The 22,708-nt window shown below is 36.0% G+C and overlaps 2 protein-coding genes across 4 annotated transcripts; one reads left to right on the top strand and one right to left on the bottom strand.

Annotated features, from left to right (window-relative positions):
- Positions 1–4,282: 4,282 nt before the first annotated feature.
- Positions 4,283–9,858, top strand: LOC110929170 (BEL1-like homeodomain protein 7). Its single transcript, XM_022172291.2, has 5 exons — positions 4,283–4,967; positions 6,228–7,012; positions 7,554–7,933; positions 8,037–8,097; positions 9,166–9,858. The coding sequence occupies exons 2-5, from the start codon at positions 6,254–6,256 to the stop codon at positions 9,682–9,684; spliced, it is 1,719 nt and encodes a 572-aa protein (XP_022027983.1). The 5' UTR covers positions 4,283–4,967; positions 6,228–6,253; the 3' UTR covers positions 9,685–9,858.
- On the bottom strand, positions 9,836–22,400 carry LOC110929169. Of its 3 annotated transcripts, none has more exons than XM_022172289.2 (10): positions 22,102–22,400; positions 20,972–21,195; positions 20,410–20,884; positions 19,408–19,889; positions 18,191–18,668; positions 16,834–17,411; positions 15,328–16,002; positions 12,767–12,925; positions 10,889–12,669; positions 9,836–10,000 (listed from the first exon to the last, which is right to left on the bottom strand). In XM_022172289.2, exons 2-10 carry the CDS (start codon positions 21,062–21,064, stop codon positions 9,994–9,996), a joined length of 4,728 nt encoding a protein of 1,575 aa, XP_022027981.1. In that variant the 5' UTR covers positions 21,065–21,195; positions 22,102–22,400; the 3' UTR covers positions 9,836–9,993. The 3 variants fall into 3 exon arrangements, with proteins under 3 accessions (XP_022027981.1, XP_022027982.1, XP_035843815.1); XM_022172290.2 differs by lacking the exon at positions 22,102–22,400 and adding an exon at positions 21,858–21,907; XM_035987922.1 differs by lacking the exon at positions 22,102–22,400 and adding an exon at positions 21,888–21,907.
- Between the last annotated feature and the right edge of the window lie 308 nt (positions 22,401–22,708).

Here is a 22,708-nt window from a genome sequence, read left to right as displayed (position 1 = left end):
TTGATATAGATATTCATAATTAACACAGCGGAAGTCTTGGGAGTATAAAATAATTATTACAAAGTACAATGTCCGAAAGTTCAAAATAATATATAGACAAAGTGTACTAAAAGATCCACAGGTGGATCGGATAACAAATGATTACATAAAAGACCACTAGGCTTCTTGCATAGAGTTGCAAATTCCACTTAAGCAATTATCGGGCAGCTTCCAGCCTATTTACGTTCTTTTCAAGATGCGCTTAGTCTTTTAAAGATACGTCAGTTTTCACTGGTAAATACAAATAACCGACATATTTTGAAAATATTTCAAAATCATTTTCATATACCATTTGGTATACTAATTTTCATAAATAACTTGGGACAAACTATATCTCTTGTTATCAGTATTACATGCTTGTCAATACATATGGGGCCCGAAAAACTAAGTCCGGGAACATGATTAACCGACACACCACTTTAATACCCTTATTGGGTAAACCCAAATTGGGTTAAGAAAATATTTTATCGTAGCATTAGCATCTGCCAGGTGTATGCCTACACCCCGTGCTTAGGTCGTGGCCATTTGCAATTAAATGAGCTGAGGATATCTAGGACACAGTCGTATTAACCCCCAATGTTTGAGTAATCAAGCAATACGAATTAAAACGGGTTATTTGAATTCTTGAACACATAGGTCATTGATCCCATACCCGACCAAGCGGTAATAATTTACCGTATCCCAAGCCCGTATAGAGAAAATAGGTTAAGAGTATTTACCTGGCTTAAATCTTTACAATCCAAAGATAATTATAAGCACAACCGATAAAACAAAACAACTAGCAAGGTTGCAATTTACTGGACGCCCTTAGTCTGGAATGAATGGAATTATTATCCATTAGAATGTTAACGGGCCTTATTCAAGTCATATGACTTGGACAGGTTAACTACAATAAAAACGGTACGGTTCGCTAGATTAAGCGGTGACTAGATAGAATGTGGTTTGTACCCTCACAAGTACTATGACTTGTATAATATGGGTCAAACAATATTACATTCTGATTAGAAGTGATCTTGAATGAAATTGACACAAACTAAGTTATATAAGTCAACCGTACGCGCATAGGCGGTATCGGGTGATCGGATGAGTCAATGTCAAGTTCATTATGCCAAAACATCTTTATTATGTTACCACATCAGTAGGTATTACGATTTATATGTTCATTATGATTTAAAACCAATTTATGCATAAAAGGGCAAAATCGGCGTTTTTATGGCATAATATAAGAACTTGCATAAAACCCGACAACTGATTTTGATCAAATGGTATAACCTTAGAGGGTTATTCCATACATTAATATGATCATAATGCAACTTCAAATCAGTAGGTAACTTAACTAAAACGGGTCAGAATCGAAAGTCAAAGCAGAAGTCAAACTGCTTGACTTTCGGTTGCGAACCAGACTATAGCAAGAAATGACGGGTTGAACATGCTTTAACATGTTCTAGTATGGTATACCAACTGATATAATGTCAAAAATATGTGTTTAGATGTTTATAAGTTCATTTTATACATTTTCCAAAAAACTGCGTTTTGACTTTCATTTTAATATAACTTTGACCTGTCATTTGACCAACTTAACGTGATCTTCAAGAGGTGCCCTCATAGGGGATTATCACCTACCATATTACGATCAAGTAGCCATGTTCGATTCGAACATTGGCTTGACCATAATGGTCATAACCGAAAGTCAAAGCAAAAGTCAATTTGCTTGACTTTCGGCCAATTACTTAGCCTAGAAAAGAAAAGAACTATGAAAGAACACTTACAAGTATTTTAGGAGGAATATGAACTCAATGGGAGGCTTCCTTTTGATCAGGAAACAACTCCAAGAGTGATAGAGAAGATAAAGTATGAATGAGCAAGGAAATGTGATGAACCAATGGGCAATTTATACTTGAAATGTGAATATGGGATCATGCCAAGTGTTGGAACTGATCCTAAGATGATTCCAGGTGCATAATGAGGTGTAAGAACCGGGTAGAAGGTGGCAATTCACGAGCTACATGGCAAACAATGCAGGCTGTCATGGCAGACTGCCATTTCTGCCAGCTGCACCCCTTACGGACCGTAAGGGGTGGCAGCTTACGGTCCGTAAGCTGCTAGCGCGCCCACAAGTTTCAAATGCTTATGGTTCGTAAGGTAATATACCTTACGGTCCGTAACCGACTTCCAGATATAATATATTAATTCCCTTACGGTCCTTAAGGCTTTAAACCTTGCGGTCCGTAAGGGTCACTCAACGACTAAATCTTTGGCATGTTGACACAATTAGTCCCTCCACATCCAATCTTCCACTATTTTACACATTTAGTCCCTCTCGTCCAAATAAGTTGGCATATTTGAGAGTTGATTGGACATGTGTTGCCATTTGATTCGATACAAATTTCTAAGGTGTTACACTTTTCCATTGGAGTGGGTTTGCGCTTAGTAATGAAAGTGAAAATTATAAGTTCCCGTAGTAAAATTGCAGTATGAATTGTTCTTTACCAATTGCTTATGATTTGGATTGTTAAAAGGCTCTATCTATTTAACACCCATAAAATTTACTTGGACACCCCAATCACCTATATACTATATATTGGGCAATATGGAGCATATAAGTACCTCATATATGCTGCCTATTTGGCAACATGGAGCATATAGGTCCAACCTTAAATGATCAGAAGTGACAGCTGTCATGTCTGGTCGGGGTGCCTATATGTTCCATATTGGGCAATATGAAGCGTATACGCTACTTAATATGGAGCGTATAGGTGCCCCCTATATGCTATATGTTGGGCAATGTGAAACATATAGGTCTAACTTTTAACAGCCAGAACTGACAGTTGTTGTCTGATTGGGGTGCCTATACACTCCATATTAAACAATATGGAGCATATTCAAGCGTATGCTCCATATTGACCTATTAATCAAACGTATAGGAGCTCATAGTATTATAGCCTAATGGCATATTGGGGGTGAGATAAAGCTTAGGTACCATTAGGTCCTAGGTTCGATTCCCACAAGTGGGTTTTTCCCAGATTTATTAGGTTTCCTTCTGAATTGGTGTATAAGCATTATAGCCTAGTGGAGATGGATATGATCGGATGGTTCTGCTGGTGGCACGATAATACCCCAGTGATCCATATTTGCCTTTAAAAAAATTAAAAAAAAACGTATAGAACATGTAAAAATAAGATTTTAAAGCGTTCAAATAATGTCAACAGGGTGGTGGTCTATTGGCAAAGACAATGTCTTTAAACACCTTGAAAGGGAGTGGTCTTGGGTTCAATAATGTCCAAGATCCAATACAATCATAAACTAAATTGTAACATATGCATTAAAATCTGCATACAACTTTGGATTTAGTAATTTCAACTCTGGAAAACTACAACCAAAATTAATATTAATTTTATGAGTAAACTACCATTTTGGTCCCTGCGGTTTGGCACTTTTGCCATTTTAGTCATAATCTCAAACTTTTTAAATCTTGGTCACTGTGGTTTCACTTTTATTGTCATTTTAGTCCAAAATTCAAAAACCCCATTTTTTAACTGTTAAAAACTGGTTGTTTTGTCTTTTTTAACTGTTGAAAACTGGTTATTAGTTATTGATATGTTATAATAAACCTGAGATGGACAAAAATGCCCCTACACAAAAAGACAAAACAACCAGTTTTCAACAGTTAAAAAAGAAGGTTTTTGAATTTTGGACTAAAATGGCAATAAAAGTAAAACCACAGGGACCCAGATTTAAAAAGTTTGAGATTTGGACTAAAATGGTAAAAGTGCCCAAACCACAGGGACCAAAATGACAGTTTACTCTAATTTTATTTTAAAAGAAGAGTTAATTACTGTTTTCGTCCCTGTGGTTTGTCAAAAATCACTATTTTAGTCCATTAGTTTAAAAATTGCGATTTCAGTCCCTATGGTTTCACTTTCGTAACCATTTCAGTCCCTGTGGTTTCACTTTCGTAACCATTTCAATCCATTATTCTGTTAAGTACAGGGACTGAAATGGTTACGAGAGGGACTGAAATGGTTACGAAAGTGAAACCACAGGGACTGAAATCGCAATTTTTAAACTAGTGGTCTGAAATAGTGATTTTTGACAAACCACAAGGACGAAAACAGTAATTAACTCTTAAAAGAATTTAAAATAGAAAGAAAATGATTGATTATCTGGTAGACATTGAAGCAACTGAGACCTTTCATCTCATGCTCAAGTCAAGATTATATTATAGAAATTAGAAAGACAAAGGTGAGGAGGTTCAACTCTAGAGAGAGAGAGAGAGAGGTTTAAGGGAGGTTTTAGTTTAGGTCTACCAACTGGTTGTTAGAGACTACTCTCCTTAACCAAACATCATCATCAACAACAGCTAGGTATAAGATATTCCCTCTTCTAGTGAGAGAAACAGATATTTTTAGAGATAGAGAAACAAAAAGAGGCCAAGAAAAAACAAAGATAGAAAGGGAAGTCCATTGAAGCAACATCAGATAATAGCTACAAAACATATATATATTGTGTATATATATATATATAGAGAGAGAGAGAGAGAGAGTGGATGAGAGAGAAATATCTTGAAAGTGAAATTCAGTTCTTCTTTTTGCTTTTTCTTGACAAAGGATGTTCATACACATACATAAACTTAAAAAGGAGTTATGATTTTTTTTTGATATTTTGATTCATTGATGAAGGAATGATACAACAACAACATCATCATCATTATCAAAATATTCATTAAAATCTCAGAACTGAAACCACTTGTCTCTCTCTCTCTTACTTTCAATGCTGAGCACTACTACTGTTCTCTGAATTCCGGGCAGTTCGGGCAGCTCCATAGTTATTGTGATTTTGAATTCCAAGACTCTATGAAAATCTGGTCTTGGGATCATCCTTGTGCATAATTTGTTCCCCACAACCACACATCCATGACATAATTTCAGGTAACAATTTTTTTTATATATATTTTTTTTTATTTTTTGAAACCTAATCTGTTGACTTTTTTTTTTTTTTTTGCTTTGTATGATTTATATGACCATCAAGAACATTATTTTTCCTTCATGGGATTCTTGAATTTTATCTAATATTTACCTTTCATATGAAAGTTTGAAAGAGTCATCATGACATAAGGGTTTTTTTTTCTCATAAAAGTGTTATTTCATTTTTATGGGTTGATATTGAAATTAATCAAGTTTTAGTGAAGAAACAAAATTGGGTCTGTTTGTTTGTTTGTTTAACTTTCTTATAAATGTTACAATGATTTTTCTAATGAATTAAAGTCATTTTTATACAACTGTTTTGTTTCTTTACATGGGTTCATCTCAAAATTTGATCAAATATTTGTACAAAAAGAAAAACAAGAATGGGTTTGTTTCTGTAATTTCCTTAGAAAAGATTGATGATTGATGAAGATGAAAGAAGGGCATTTTGGGAATATAGAAAAAGTTGGAAGTTATCTGCAAATTTACCTTGTTTGATACAGGCAAACCAAACAGGGAATATCTTTATGCATAACATGTGAGGTTGTGTATACAAACAAACTTCAAGTACTTATTGCTTTTATGTTCATGTCCTCCCCAACTTTACTACTTCTTCTTCTCTTTCTGTGCTTTTTCTTTAATAAAAGTTCAGTCTTTTTTGTGTGTTTCTTTAATAAAAGTTCAATCTTTTATTGTGTTTTCTTTAATGAAAATTCAATCTTTTTTGGTGTTATCTTTAATGAAAATTCAACCTTTTTTGTGTTTTATTTCATAAAAAAATCAATCTTTTTCTGTGTTTTTTTAATAAAAACTTCTTCATTGTTGTGCTCCTTTAAGAAAAAACATTTTTTTGTGCTCTTTTTTTTCATAAAAAAACTCATCTTTTTGGCTTTGAAGATCCACTGTAGTGATTATGCATAAAAGTTTTATTAATCCTCATAAAAATCAAATTTTTTATGCCAAAATGACTTCATTTTGACTTTTCAAAATTATTGTATTAATCTGACTTTTTCGTTTAACAAAACACAAGCTGTCGATTATGGTGACTTTTTGTGCTATATTTAAAAAAATCCTTTCTAGAATGTGTAGAAGTTTTCTACTAAATTGTCCCTGGAAAGATGCCAAGATTTTAATCATTTAAAAATTTGAATTTATTTCTGTTTATTGTATCATCCTTCAAAAAGATTCAAAATTTTTCCACTTTAATGGTTTAAATTGTTGCAGAAAGTTAAATAGAAAGACTTGAAGAAATGTCATCTTACATAAGAAGTTCAGAAAATGCAAGAGATTCAACTCCAATGCTCTACTTAAGAGAACCTCTACAGCAATCATACTCATCGGAACCACCCATTCTCGCCGGAAACAACGAGATGATGTATATGAACTACTCATCAACTTCAGCCGGAGAGTTTTCCGGTTCACTCGCTGGAAACTCCCAGCAGCTCAACAGCTGCATTGACATTCCAAACATAGGAGTTCACGATTCCAACGTTGTATCGCATCAAGAACTCCTCTCGAGCATTGGCGAACCATGGAGAGACGGTAGGAATCATGGAATGATGTTAATGGATCAAATGGGTAGTCGAAATTCGCAAGGACAAGGACTATCACTGAGTCTGGGTTCGCATATTCAACCGGCCGGAATCCAATTCCATTCCGGTGATTACAGGAATCCCAACATGGGGTTCTCTTCGTTTTTGAGTGCGGATTCCGACTCTATCAAAACAGATGTTTCTAATTCTCCCTATGGAATGGGAAACGGGTCGAGGGGGATTACGGATTCGAAGTACTTAAAAGCGGCACAGCAACTGCTTGATGAGATTGTTAATGTTGGTAAAGCTTTGAAACAGCATAATGCTAGGAAAGAAGCGATGGATTGTTCGAAAGAGATCGATAGTGAAGCGAAGAATGTAGCGTCGTCGAATCAACAAGAAGCGAACGAACTCTCGGCTGCTGAAAAACAGGATTTGCAGAACAAGATGATGAAGTTGATTTCTATGCTGGAAGAGGTGAGTTGCCTGTATGTTTTGACTTTTTAAGGTCAAACATGTTCCTTTTTGAATACAAGTTAGATACCAATTTGTTGCAAAAGAACACCAAATACTCCTAAATGTATAGGAGTGTTTAAAAAGCTTGCAAAAGCTCGTTTTGTTTTCGAGCCGAGTTAGCTCGTTTTGTAATCGAGCCGAGCTCGAGCCTGGGTTGCCCGACTCGTGGCTCGGCTTGATGGCTCGTGGCGTTATCAATATTTGTAAAAAAAAAAAAAAAAAATTTAAAAAGGCTCAAAATTTTTACGAGCCGAGCTTGAGCTCGACTTTTCAGCTTGAAAAAATAAACAAGCCGAGCCGAGTTGGCTCGTTTAAGTTCTAGCTCGAGCCCAGGCTCGACTCGATTACAAAATGTATCACCTACTTAAAACACCAACTTAACCAACATTTGTCTATTAAAAACAAGTCAGAAATTCATATGGATTGCAAAGATGAAAACTTATATGTTTGACCCTGAAAGTCAACTCCTACTTCTTGCTTGATGTACACTTTACATGGACAGGTTGACAGAAGGTACAAGCAATACTATCATCAAATGCAGATTGTTGTATCGGCATTTGATGTGATCGCGGGATGTGGGGCTGCTAAGCCCTACACAGCACTCGCGCTGCAAACGATTTCACGCCATTTCCGTTGTTTGAGAGACGCGATAAATGGTCAAATAAAAGCGACTCATAGAAGTCTCGGGGAGGCTGATTCTACCGCAAATGAGAAAGGAGTCGGGATTTCCAGGCTTCGGTTTGTGGATCAACAGCTAAGGCAACAACGAGCACTTCAGCAGCTCGGGATGATGCAACAACATACTTGGAGACCACAACGAGGCCTTCCTGAAACCTCTGTGTCGATTCTTCGTGCTTGGTTGTTTGAGCACTTTCTTCATCCGTAAATACTTATTACCTTTTCTTTTGTAGTAATCAATGGATCTATTTACATAATTACAAATATTATCATCCGGAATGAACCATTTTTCTTTTTATCTCTTCAGGTATCCTAAAGATTCAGACAAGACCATGCTAGCAAGACAAACTGGGTTGACCAGGAGTCAGGTCAAATATCATACTTGAGAATCTTGATACACAGGAATAGGAAATTCCAATTCCAATCTCTAACATGACACAAACCTAACACGAAATTCATGGGTCAAACCCTGAACATGTTTAGCTAAACGGTTCGTGTGAATCCGGCGGGTTCACGGACTGACCCGTCTAACCCATTTGTTTATTTTTTAAAAATTTACTATATATAATAACTTAAAACTATTTAAGTTTTCTTTTAGAGTAAAATGTCATTTTCGTCCATGGGGTTAGGCCATTTTTGCGCCTTTCGTCCAAAGGTTTGTTTATCCGCAACTGGATTCAAAAGGTTTGAAATCTTGCCATTTTCATCCAGCTCGTTAACGCCATCCATTTTTCTCTATTACAGCAACGGTATTTCCATATTTTTTTATTAACTTAAAGGGAAATTTGGTCTTTTCCACTTTATGTAAAAAGACTGAATTGTTTTTTAAGTTAACAAAAATACCCCTGGCTTAACGGAGAAAAATGGATTTAGTTAACGAGCCAGATGAAAATGGAAAATTTTCAAACCTTTTGGATCCAGATGCGGAAAAACAAACTTTTGGACGAAAGTCGCAAAACTGGCAAAACCTTAAGGATGAATATGGCATTTTATTCTTTCTTCTATCTTGAGATGTAAAAGTTCAAAAATAAGTTGGCATTGTTTAAGCATAACTGCTTAAAGAAATAAAATAACATGTAAATTTAGAACTTTAACATACTAATATGTAAAAAATATTTAATTGTTGGGTTAAGCGGCTCATGTTCGTGTCAACAGTGGCGAAGCTTGACCCTAATGACGGGGGGTCGAAAACGTATATACCCAAAAATTTCTATACGAAAACTACATATATAACACTACTGAGCGAAAAGTTCGGGGGGTCGGGCGCCCCTCCCCGCCCCATCTATACTTCGCCCATGCGTGTCAACCTATGTATACACTAGCGTGTTCGAGTTCATGTGTGACACAATTTTCAGTTATATATAGTGTCCGGGTTCGACCCATGAATCGTCAGGCCGCAGAGCTAATTGGAACTGATTGAATTTGTAATTGTGCAGGTCTCAAACTGGTTTATAAACGCAAGAGTTCGTTTATGGAAGCCAATGGTGGAAGAAATGTACAAAGAGGAAGCTGGAGATCCAGAAATAGAATCAAATTCTTCATCAGAAATCGCACCCAAAACCACGAAAGGCGATCGAAAGACTTCTGTTGACCAAGAAGATCTGAACCAAAGCACTGCAGCCTCTGGATTCGACTCGAATCAAGCTCCTAATGTTGAATTAATAGGAACCAGCAATGACTCAGATTTCCAACACATGATGGTTCAGTCTAACAGAGGTGAACACGAGCGGCTTATGGCGGCAGCATATCAGATGCCACCACAGTTAGTATCGCTTACACTCGGGTTACAACACTCTGAAGATGGCGGCTTACCACCAATGGCTTCTCATGGAAAAGGTGACGGTGACAGTGGTTCGTCAGTGGGGCAAGAGGCAGTCGATTTTGACGGTGTGAGTTCAGATAACCAACAACAACGTTATGGATCTTCTCACTTGTTACATGATTTTGTAGCATGAGAGAACACTGGCGGGTGGCTTTATTCGAATCATCAAATGAACATTTTGTTAAACTTCTTGATTTATTATCAAGTAGTGTGAAGAAAACAGGACGCGAAACAGAAACTAAATGTATAACTGTAAAGATAAGATGCATATAACTTCTTTACCATAATATTTCAAATTTGCCATTTATTGCATGAGGTGATAATTTACAGCCAACAACACTGGATTACAATATACAAAACCTAAAGCCGAATATTTCAACTTCCGCGGTCAACAATAAATCCGAACGTAGAGAAATGTCACTATGGTTCGCCTCATCACTCGTCATGATCTAAACATAACACATGAGAAAGCTAAATCAGATTAAAGGTCACATTTATGCGTAAATGGGTTGATTTGGGTATATATTGCCTTCGATACAAGTAAAGGAAGCAATTTCGACCCATCTGTGGGTAACAGGTTGATTTGGGTTATACATTGACTCTTAGGAGGTTAAATGGAAAAAAAAAAAAAAAAAAAAAAAAAAAGAGTAAAATACCATTTTCATCCCTGAGGTTTGACCAGTTTTGCGATTTTCGTCCAAAGGTTTGTTTTTTCGCATCTGGATCCAAAAGGTTTCAAATGTTGTCATTTTCATCCGGCTCGTTAACTCCATCCATTTTTCTCCGTTTAAATCAGGGGTATTTTCGTCTTTTTTGTTAACTTAAAGGGCAATTTGGTCTTTTGAATACTTGTACATTATGCTAAATGCTTGTACATAAAGTGAAAAAGACCGAATAACAAAAAAGACGAAAATACCCCTGGCTTAACGGAGAAAAATGGATGGAGTTAACGAACCATATGAAAATGGCAAGATTTCAAACCTTTTAGATCCGGATACGAAAAAACAAACCTTTGGACAAAAGTCACAAAACTGACCAAACCTGAGGGACGAAAATGGCATTTTACTCAAAAACAGATTATAAATTCACTCAGAATGAACTAAATTGCATTTAGACCTCCTAAATTGTTTTTTTTTTTTTTACAAAATTATTATTGTATAATAAAGTTTCTTAACCATAATTTAAAACCTAAAGTATTGGTAGGAAAAAAAAAGTGTTTGTGGACAGTCAAATCTGGCCCATTCTAAAAAAAGGCCAGTTCGACATGAAACTGCCATGCATGACCCGTTACTCAACCCGCCAATTTTGGCACTTCTAGATAGAGGTAATTTACGAACCTTGTATATAATGCAGTTACATCTTCATTCAACCATGGAGTTTCAAGAAACCGATCACCACAATCTTTTATATCGATTTTCTCCATCTCAAAATCATTTTTGCCACAGTACTCGTTATATTCAAACCACATTTTTGCAATGGATTCCTTCCTGTAGCAAGTGGTATGATCTTTCTCTTCAGGAGAACCCGCAGCAACTAATCGATAAGTATACACCTTTCTCACCTGCCCGGGTCGAAAAGCCCGACCTATTGCTTGACGGGTCACAGAAGGGTTCAAATGCACATCCAATATTATAACTCTAGAAGCTCCAACTAATGATATACCCTCCCCACAAGCCTTTATTGACCCGAAAAACACTTTGGCATCATTAGTGTTGTTGAATGCATCCACTGCCACCTCGCGCTCTTCATTGTCATGATCTCCGGTTATCATGAATATTTCCTTGTTTAGTCTCCACCCTTTGACTTTCTTGGTCAACTGTAGTAAGAAAGTTAACGGGAATAGATAATTACCGAAAACAAGAAGTTTTTCCCCACTGGATTCACAAAGACGAAGTAGATTGAGAAAAAACTTAGCCTTCACACCTTCACTCTCATCCAAATTCTCCAAAAGTGCGTCAATTTTTTTGTGTATGGTGTCATCGTTTTTGTCGTTAGTTGCGGAATTTACAAGAGACTTGAGTTCCGGGTGGACGTAAAGGGCACTACCATCAGCACTAACTTTGAATTTTCTCGACATATTTTTCAAATCGTTGACTTCCCGTCTTTGCCTCATGGTAAGATTTAAAAAGACAGAAAAATCGACATGGCCCGGAAGCTCTTCCAAGAAATCCCCTTTGTAGTAGTGAAGAACATATTTCGTCATCTCCCGTAAATCTTCGATAATCGTAACCTTTCTTTTAAAATTCTCATCATCCTTGAGTAACGTATGTTCAACCAGCTCGCAAAACTCGATGTCAGTGTTCTTCTTGCAAAGGTTTCTCCGGGTTTCTATCGACACTCTACTCATAATACGTCTTCTTATTGTTTTAGAATCCTCCATTTTCAAGAACCTTGGTCGAACAAGGTTCAGGATATTGAAGACCTCGCACACGTGATTTTGGTAGAGTGTTCCAGAAAGAACCACTTTTCTCGGAGTTTGAACCTTTTCAACAGACGTGAAAACGTCAGTGTCCTTGTTTCTTGGAGTGTGGCCCTCGTCTAATATCACAAGTGACGGGAATGTCAACAGTATTTCTTGACAGGTGGCGGAAACTGTGCTTCTGTCATTGTCACACACTATTATGGAGAACTGTTTGTAGCTGAGAAACAGTATGGACCGTGTGTTGGCCCATTGTTTCAGCACTTCAAGTTGTTGAGCCCGGTTATCGGCTTTTTGGGAATAAAAGTCAAAGAGGGGTATGTCTTCAACTTGCCACCTTTTGAATTCTTTCTTCCAGGTGGCTACAATACCTCTTGGTAGAACCACTAACGGTCTTGCATCCGGATATTTAGCCATAAAGCTTTGGATAAAACTGATGAGCATGAACGTTTTCCCGGATCCTGGAGCGTGGGCCAGGATGCAGCCACCTGGATCATCGGAAACTAAGTTACTTACGAGAAAATTAAAGCCCTCAGTTTGATGGGGTTTCATTTGGTTTTTATGCCTTGGATGAGCCGATACTTCTACCACAGAGAAATCTTTTCCCGGTGTTTTCACTCCATCGAGAACCGCACCAGCTGATTCTCGTGGTTTATCAGATCGGCCTTCATAATGATATGTTTTTGTACTCTTTGATCTCTGTATTAAAATGAAATACAATAACATAATGTCATAAGTTGCTGCCACATGCAAGATATCAACGTTTTTATAATATGATTAATTAAACAAAACGTACCTTGGGGTGCTGAAACTCAATAATGGATTCAATACTCCTTTCAACTACTCCACACACACGGCAAACATAACCAATGTCTTCTTTCATTATAAAAGAATGATCGCATTCTTCTTCATTTTCTTTTCCATGTTGATTGACTGAAAGGTCCATATCAGCATCCTGTAATTATAGGAGGAGTAAATTGCCATTTTAGTCCCTGAGTTTTGTCTAAATATGCCAGTTTAGTCCAAATAGTTTTTTTTGTGCATCTGGGTCCCTGACTTTTACATTTTGCTGCCATTTTGATCACAATGCCTAACTCCATCCATAAACCACATCTGTAACCAGGGGTATTTTGGGCATTAACTTAAAAAATGTTTTCAGTTGCCATTTTGATCCAATTCCAAAAAATCAAAAAAATTCCAAAAAATCAAAAAAATTCCAAAATATCAAAAAAATTCCAAAAAATTCAAAAAAATCTAAAAATCAAAAAAAATTCTAAAAAATCATAAAAATTCTAAAAAATTCAAAAAATTTCTAAAAAATCATAAAAATTCTAAAAAATTCAAAAAAAATCTAAAAATCAAAAAAATTCTAAAAAATCCAAAAATCATTAAATGTTTCGGCACGAACCGTTTCGACCCGTACCGTTTCGAACCCGAACCGTTTCGAGCCGAACCGTTTTGACGCGAACCGTTTCGACCCGTACCGTTTCGAACCGTACCGTTTCGACGCGAACCGTTTCGAACCGTACCGTTTCGACGCGAACCGTTTCGAACCGAACCGTTTCGACCCGTACCGTTTCGAACCCGAACCGTTTCGAGCCGAACCGTTTCGACGCGAAGCGTTTCGACCCGTACCGTTTCGAACCGTACCTTGCCGTTTCGAACCGTACCGTTTCGAACGCGAACCGTTTCGAACCGATACGGTACGGGTCGATACGGTACGTTCCGGGTTCGTTACGGTACGGGCTCGAAACAGTTCGCGTCGAAACGGTTCGGCTCGAAACGGTTCGGGTTCGATACGGTACGGGCTCGAAACGGTTCGCGTCGAAATGGTTCGGTTCGATACGGTACGGGTCCAAACGGTTCGGTTCGATACGGTTCGCGTTCGAAATTGTATCATCAGCGGGTATTGAGTGATTTTGTGTAGAATTGTATAGTTGAAACATGAAGATGTCCTAAAGAACTAAATAAGTAAAAAGGTGAGAGAGGTGGGGATAAACTATCAAGATTTTGTTGGTATTTACTATATAGCAGAAGCATGTTATCTCTACTTATTGGATTCCTAATTTCATTGAATAGAATGAGATGACTTAAACTACATTCGGCCAGTTGGAATTTAAGGTTATTTCAAGCAATAATCTATTGTTTCTACGAACTCACAGGTTCATCTTTTTCTCTCTTTATATGTAAGCATGGTGTCAAGGAAAGATATCGTGAAGGGTAATGGAGGGTTATACACATGCCCAACTAAATAGTTAAGATTCATAGTATAAGTTTGTACTGGTCGATACTGTTAGTTTGCTTTTCAACTGTGTATACATGTAGCCTATCTTTAATGGTTTGTTTGCATTAGGGATGAGCAAATGGTTTGTAAGGTACGGGCTCGAAACGGTTCGCGTCGAAACGGTTCGGTTCGATACGGTACGGGTCCAAACGGTTCGGTTCGATACGGTTCGCGTTCGAAACGGTTCATGCCGAAACATTTAATGATTTTTGGATTTTTAGAATTTTTTTGATTTTTAGATTTTTTTTGAATTTTTTAGAATTTTTATGATTTTTTTAGAATTTTTTTGAATTTTTTAGAATTTTTATGATTTTTTAGAATTTTTTTTATTTTTAGATTTTTTTGAATTTTTTGGAATTTTTTTGATTTTTTGGAATTTTTTTTGATTTTTTTGATTTTTTGGATTTTTTTTTGATTTTTTGGAATTGGATCAAAATGGCAACTGAAAACATTTTTTAAGTTAATCCCCAAAATACCCCTGGTTACAGATGGGGTTTATGGATGGAGTTAGGCATTGTGATCAAAATGGCAGCAAAATGTAAAAGTCAGGGACCCAGATGCATAAAAAAAACTATTTGGACTAAACTGGCATATTTGAACAAAACTCAGGGACTAAAATGGCAATTTACTCTTATAGGATGAGTAATAATAATTTATGGAGTCGCATATATACAAGAAAAATCAAACCAAAATACTTGATGAATTGACTATTATAGGAGTGAAGTACGCGGATAGTCCCTGTGGTTTTCCATAATTTTGTATATGGTCCCTAGGTTTTCAAAAATGCACGGATGGTCCCTGTGGTTTGCAATTTGTAACGCCTTTAGTCCCCATCTAACAAATCTAAAGGTTTCAGGAGGAGCAAGTTAGAGACTAAATGTGTTATAAATGCAAACCACAGGGACCATCCATGTACTTTTGGCAAAAGTTGGGGAATAAACGTGTTACAAAGTGCAAACCAACGGGCCATCCGTATACTTTTGAAAAGCTAGGGACCAGATCCAAAATTTTGGAAAACCACAAGGACTATCCGTGTACTTTACTCTTATAAAAGTGATTAGCAAATCATGTACCTTTGAGGACTCTAGTCCAACAGTCATTTCATTCCATATATCAGCTAACCCATCAACGTTGGCTTCATCCTGCGAATCGTCTTCTTCAATATCCGAATCAGATTGAACTCCAACATATTCACCTTTATCACGTCGTATTTCAACATCTGCGTCACTATCGACATTCTTGTCTTCTTTATCTGTTGAGTCAACAGGAGTATTTGTTTGGGTCCTCCGAAATTTTTGGCGCGCATTATATACGGTTTTGAGCGTAGACATGTTATTCTCATTTTGCTCCTTTAGTGTTGATAAAATAGCCTGTGGTTTCACATTCTTCCTTGACAAATCAAACACCAAACGAGTTTCATTAGCAGACAAACGCCTTGCATATGGATGATCCTTCACGTGTAGTGTCGGTTCATGATTATGATCTTCACATATCACCCTTAATGTCCAAACATCATACTTCTTCCAGTATTTTCCACCCAATCTGAACGGACAATTAGTCTTTTTGGACCCGCTATTTCTAATATTAGAGCTTTTCCTTTTGTATATACCTCCACGATCACACATAAGATGAATTTTAGTCATGACCCCACTTGGTAGTGTCGTGGATCTTTTAGTAACAATAACGTAACCAAGAGAACGTCCCACCTTGTGCGCCCAATCAATTAAATCTTGACGAGACTTGAACACCTAAAATTGACCTCTTTGTTAAAATCAAGTTACATTACTATGAGGGTGTCTGGATTTGCTTATTTAACTTCAAAGTGCTTTTTGACTTGTAGCTTTTTCAAAAGGAGTTTTAAAAAAGTGTTTGGATTAGCTTTTATGATTGGAAAAGTCAATCAGTCAATGAGTTGTTTTTTAAAAAGTGTTTGGCTTATCTTATTCATGTTAAATTACCAAAAAGGACACTCTTAGATATAATATATTATATACTTAACAATTTTTTGGACAAAAAATATAATCAAAAAATTACAAAATATATAATATAAAAAATTACAAAATATATCATACTAGTTATCTAAAAAGAAGCAGCTAACTAAAAATGTATAAAAAATCCCAAGAATAAATAAATTGCAATGAATTTGTTGTTAACATAAAAAATTATTTAACCTGATGTGAAAACTGTACAGCCAAAAAAAATGTGTCTCGAAATGAAATGTGAATATTTAATTAGCGTTGACGATTTTAGCCGTGTGATTGAATTGAAATTCGAAAAGGTAACACAAATTCTGGTTTAGGACTTTAGGGTAACGGGTGGGGATAAATTGGTAATTTTATGTTCAAAAAGCCAAAAAGCTATTTAAAAAGTCAGGTTTTTGTAGCTTTTGGAAAACAATTTTTTACCCCTCTCCAAAAAGCCAAAATAAAAAGCATTTTTATCAATGCCAAACACTTTTTTAACTTACTGGCTTTTTGCAAAAGCCTATAAGTCAACAAGTCATTTCCAAACTCAATCTCAAACACCCTCTATAGATGAGTTTGCAGGACCAAGTAAATGATAATAAATTTATATCATACCATGTTGGTGGAAAACGCTGAAGTTTTGTGGACACCGAAATTTCTTTCATTTTCATCACCTTGGAATGATCTATTTGTAAGAAAACTAGCCATTTGCTTTGAATCATGTTGTGAATAGTCTTCCTCCTTATCTGAATTGCATTGAACTCCAACATATTCACCTTTATCGTTTTTTATTTCAACGTCTGTATCACTATCAAATGTGGATTCATCATCAGCATCTGATGCATTTGTATTATGCTCATTGCCGTTATAATACGTAACCACACCGTCCCTCACATGATTTGCAATGGAAACATCCTTCACGTGATTTGTCTCCGTTAAATCAGCCTGAAGTGAGTGGGCGCTTGTAAAAGAAGGCCTCGGCATCTGTTTTCTTTGTAAAAGAAGTTCTTCTGTATCTTTCGCACCATGCCCGTTTTTAGCTGAATCAAGCTCTTGCAGCTGGTTTTTAATAGCAAATGGATCTGTGTGATCAATGGTTCTCTTCAACTTGTTTGCATCAAATGTGTATACAGGGTCCACTACTATTGGAGATGCCCTTTCATCACCATTAACTGGTTGTCTCGTGAATGTATCTGAAACAATATACAAAACATGGACTGAAAATGATAAGCACCACTTGTAAATCAATTATTGATATTTAAGAAAAATGGATTTTAATAATCATAACTTTGACACATTGACCGGCAATAGTCCCAACTAACTCTTAAGGAAACGTTTTGTGACAGCCCCAACTTTTAACCTATTTTTCATTAGTGATCCCATACTAACTAAAAGTTAACCCAGTTAGTTTTTGCAGACGTGGACTGTTTTATTATGTGGCAAAAAGTCAAAGTTTTGGTGGCGTGAACTGCTTATGTGGTAAATAAGTCAAAGTTTTGATGACGTGAACCACTTACGTGGCAAAGTTTTGATGACGTGGGTTGCTTATGTGGCAGTTCACGTCAACAAAAACTAATTGGGTTAACTTTTAGTTAGTACGGGATCATTAAGGGAAAATAGGTTAAAAGTTAAGACAGTCACAAAACATTTCCTTAGTTGGGACTATTGCCGGCTAATATTTCAATCTTGGGATTATTAAAATCTAGTTTTCCTTATATTTTATCACATTATCTAATTTCTTATCACTATTAATGTCATTAAATTGTTTATATAATAATCATTATTATTATTATTTATATCATCGATATTACAATTCGGGTTTTTATCATGTAAAAGTCTAAAGCGTATATATTTAGGTTATTATATTAATGTTATTATTTTCTAAAGCAACTGTAATTCAAAAAAAAAGCTAAATATCATTCTTGCTACAAAAATGACATAAGTTACATAACAACCTGGAGTTGAATTCTACCTGCAGTTTGGATCCTCTGAAATTTGTAGCATGCATTGTATATGGTTTTGATCGTAGACACGTTATTCTTATTTTGCTCCTTTAGTGTTGATAAAATAGCATGCGGTTTCACATTCTTCCTCGACAAATCAAACACCAAACGAGTTTCATTAGCAGACAGTCGCCTTGCGTAAGGATGATCTTTCACATGTGGTGTAGGTTCATGATTATGATCTTCACATATCACCCGTAATGTCCAAACATCATACGTCTTCCAGTATTTTCCAACCAATTCGAATGGACAATTAGTCTTTTTGGACCCTCTATTTCTAATATAAGAGCTTTTACTTTTGTATATACCACCACGATCACACCTAAGTGCAATATTAGTGACGATCCCACTTGGTAATGTCCTGGATCTTTTAGTGACAATAACGTAACCAAGAGAACATCCCGTCTTTTGCACCCAATCAAGCAAATCTTGACGAGACTTGAACACCTATAATTCACTTTTTTTGTTAAAAACAGGTTACATAACTAGACTATTTAGCTAGACCAAGTATATAGCAAGAAACTTATATTAGGGTTGTAAGCGAATCGAACATTCAGCGAACAGTTCGTGAACCGTTCGACGGGAAGTTCATGTATGTTCGTTCGTTTAGCAAATGAACGAACACGAACAAGATACTTCGTTCGATTAACTAAATGAACGAACAAGTTGTTCGACTGCGTTCGTGACCATTCGGTAATATGTTTGTTTACGTTCATTCGTCTACGTTTGTTCATGTTCGTTTGTTTATGTTCATTCGTTAAAAGTTTATAATGTTTTACTTTCCCTCCTAAACATTAATTAATAAATATATAAAAAATAGTAAAAAGTAAACCCTTATCTAAATGTATTGAAAGTTGAAACCCTACGTCCTCAGCTTGGATTCTTTGAATGTTCAGCGTCACTTCCCCTACATGACGTTACTTCATCCTCATCTTCAATTGACATTGAACCCAACGTCATCGATCGGTGATTCTTTTTATAAAACAAATCAAATTTATTGTTCGTTTGAGTTCGTGACCAATGTTCACGAACTGTTCGCGAACAACTAAATTTCCTTGACAAACGAACACGAACATAAAATTTTGTTAGTCATGTGTTCGCGAACAGTTCACGAACATCATATTTTTCTTAACGAACACAAACACGAGTTTGTTCGGTTCGTTTACAGCCCTAACTTGTATCATACCATGTCAGTCAAAAATGCAGATATGTTGTCAACACCAGAATTTCTTTCATTTTCACCACCTTGGGTCGATTCGTTTGTGTGAAAACTAGCCATTTGCATTGAATCATACTGTGAATAGTCTTCCTCCATATCTGAATTGCACTGAACTTCAACATACTCACCTTTATCATGTTTTATTTCGACTTCCACATCACTATCAACCTTCTTGTCTTCTTTATATGTCGACTCAACAGCAGTATGATAATCGCCATCATAATACATAATCACATCATCCCTCACAGGATTTGCAACAGAAACATTATTCACATGATTTGTCTCTATAAATTTTGTATCGGGCCCATGTTTAGCTGAATCAAGCGCTTGCGCCTGGTAATTAATAGCAAATGAGTCTGTGTGATCAACGGTTCTCTTCAACTTGTTTGCATCAAATGTGTATGCAGGGTCCACTACATCACCGTTAACCACTTGTCTCGTGAATGGTTCTGAAACAACATACAAAGCATGAACTGAAAACGTTAAGCACTGCTTATAATCAATAGTGTTTTTAGTTACTATATTTAATTTAAATAATTCAAAATCCTGACAAATACAACATTTAATAAGTATCAGTGTATTATATATTATGTTCATGACAACTTTTTGCGTTCGTTACCTAAAATAAACAGACAAACACGAACACGTTCATTTCCTTGACAAACAAACATGAATAGGAAATCTAGTTCGGTAAGTGTTCATGAACAGTGCGTGAAGACGTATATTTCCTTAACAAACGAACACAAACAAATTCGTTTGGTTCATTTGCAGCCCTACATTTAATCCTATCAACTATTATTTATATCAATTTTATTCTGGACTTCATCATCTAAACCATATATATTCACAGTATTACAACTACTACTCTTATTATTTTCTAAAATTATCGTAATACAAACAAATGTTATATATAGCATTCTTGCTACAAAAATTACATAAGTTACATAACAACCTGGATTTGAGTTCTACCTGCATGTTGGGTCTTCCGAAACTTGTGGCATGCATTATATATGGTTCGGACCTTAGACACGTTATTCTTATTTTGCTCCTTTAGTGTTGATAAAATAGCATGAGGTTTCACATTCTTCCTTGACAAATCAAACACCAAACGTGTTTCATTAGCCGACAATCGCATTGCATACGGATGATCCTCCATATGTAGTATAGGTTCATGATTATGTTTTTCACATACCACCCGTAACGTCCAAACATTATACATCTCCCAATATTTCCCAATTAATTCAAATGGACAATTAATCTTTTTCGTCCCTCTATTTCTAACAGAGCTTTTGCTTTTACATACACCACCACGATCACACATAAGATTAACTTTCGTCATGACCCCACTTGATAGTGTCTTGGATCTTTTAGTAACAATAACGTAACCGAGAGAACGTCCCACCTTTTGCACCCAATCAAGCAAATCTTGACGAGACTTGAACACCTAAAACCGACCTTTTTTCTTAGAAACCAGTTACAGTACTAGACGATTAAGCAAGACCAAGAATATAGTAATAAATTTATATCATACCGTGTCCGTGGAAAATGCTGATGCGTTGTGGAAACTGAAATTTCTTTCGTTTTCATCGCCTTGTATAGATTTGTTTGCAAGAAAAGTAGCCATTTGCTTTGAAGGGATAGATTATAGATGATAGTGATTGTGAAAGAGTGGTAAATGGAATTTTACGAGGGATGAATAATAGTGATTGTAGAGGAAGTGATAAGTTATTCTCATAAATTTGTACAAGATCCAACCTGAAAAGGTCCACGTATTTATTTCATATTTACAAGAGGGGACCCGCACGATGCGGCGGAGAATACACAACAATTAGGTTGATGATTTTAATTTAAGTGACTCGGATTTTATTCTAGTTGATCCCACTAAACTAATATGGGGGTCGTGCTCGACCCTCATAGACCGCTTAACTTGAATTAAGATCGAGCTGGCTCAGCTCAAGCTCAAAATCGTGCTATTTTGAGGCTTGAGCTCAACTCGAATAAAATCCAAGTCAGCTCGGCTTGATTTAGCTCGATTCGGTTTTGAGCCATAACCATAACTTTCGGTTCGGTTTGGTTCAGTTTTGAACCGGCCTATTGATTGTTAATAATAGACCCATGAACCAAAAGAAAAATTATAAGTAAACAGGCCAAAGGGTCCATCGACGCAGCTAAACAAAGTTGCTAACGAACTTGTTGAGTTACTCGTATCTATTGATAAGGGTTTTCTTTTTCGATGTTTCTTTAGGCAAGTAGAAGAACAGAAGGGTAATTTCACAATCATTTTAAGGGGCTGTTTGGCTAAGTAAATAAGTAAATAAGTCATTCCATTATGACTTATTTGCTTTTCAAATAAGCAAATACGTAAATAAGTCATTCCAATAAGCTTAGCCAAACAGCCCCTAAGATGCTAAACTCACTTAGGTGTCTTAACATCGTGGTAAAATTACCTTTTTGTCCGAATGTGTTCACTCATAAGATAGTATAGATACAGATTAGCACTTGAAAAGAATAACCTTTAGTCTACAAATCAAAAGGAGCAACTCTATCTAATAATTTGTACTAATTTTCTCACAGGCAAAACAACAAACACTTGGCGTGCCAGCAGTCAAAAAACAACAAATTAAAATCATAGATTACAACAACACTAAAATGCAAACATACCTGCTGATAATTCCTGTGTAGAAATTGTTAAAAATGACAAAAGGGGATCCAATCTCAGGAATGTAAGTCGATCACAACTTAAATCAAGAAAATAAATTACTTCCCGTTTCGATCGCAAAAGGCTTCACCTTCAACAAGGATCAGTTCATTGCTTTGCGTTCTTACTTCCCATTTCAATCCTTGCGTGAAACCATGAAGGGGTTTTCAAGGGGCAAATTTATGAGAGACGTGTAAATTTTAAACAACATTTAACTACAAACTTCCCGCCGATTAGTGTAGACTTCTTGGAGAAGAAGACATAAACCACTTAAAAAGCCCTAACAATATATTTTTATCTAATAAATGGAGATTATAAGCCCTCCCCCAATCATAGTTATTTTAAAAATGGTGATATCAATTCTTTAAAAAATGATATTATCTTTTTTCTAAAACACATACATGACCACATACATACATAAGTTAAAAATGATTTTATATTTAAATAAATGAAAAGAATTAATGACTGCTTTTAAATTATAACCTAGATTATTTAAAACTCTGCAGCTTATTCATTGGGCCAACCTTCTCCCCAATTAAACCCTGCAGCTTTTTTGCACGCCATCTATCT

The sequence above is a fragment of the Helianthus annuus genome, chromosome 3 (genome assembly GCF_002127325.2).
Source record: "Helianthus annuus cultivar XRQ/B chromosome 3, HanXRQr2.0-SUNRISE, whole genome shotgun sequence".
Taxonomy (NCBI): domain Eukaryota; kingdom Viridiplantae; phylum Streptophyta; class Magnoliopsida; order Asterales; family Asteraceae; genus Helianthus; species Helianthus annuus.
Note: the sequence above shows the minus strand (reverse complement) of the source record. Positions and strands in the feature narration are given on the sequence as shown.

Coding starts and splice junctions, on each gene's coding strand:
- LOC110929170 (XM_022172291.2), top strand. CDS start 6,254: ATGTCATCTTACATAAGAAGTTCAGAAAATGCAAGAGATTCAACTCCA. Junction 7,013..7,553: donor TGATTTCTATGCTGGAAGAG/GTGAGTTGCCTG, acceptor TTACATGGACAG/GTTGACAGAAGGTACAAGCA. Junction 7,934..8,036: donor TTTGAGCACTTTCTTCATCC/GTAAATACTTAT, acceptor TTATCTCTTCAG/GTATCCTAAAGATTCAGACA.
- LOC110929169 (XM_022172289.2), bottom strand. CDS start 21,064: ATGGCTACTTTTCTTGCAAACAAATCTATACAAGGCGATGAAAACGAA. Junction 17,412..18,190: donor TCAGAGGATCCAAACTGCAG/GTAGAATTCAAC, acceptor ATATTGTTTCAG/ATACATTCACGAGACAACCA. Junction 16,003..16,833: donor CAGCGTTTTCCACCAACATG/GTATGATATAAA, acceptor GGTCAATTTTAG/GTGTTCAAGTCTCGTCAAGA.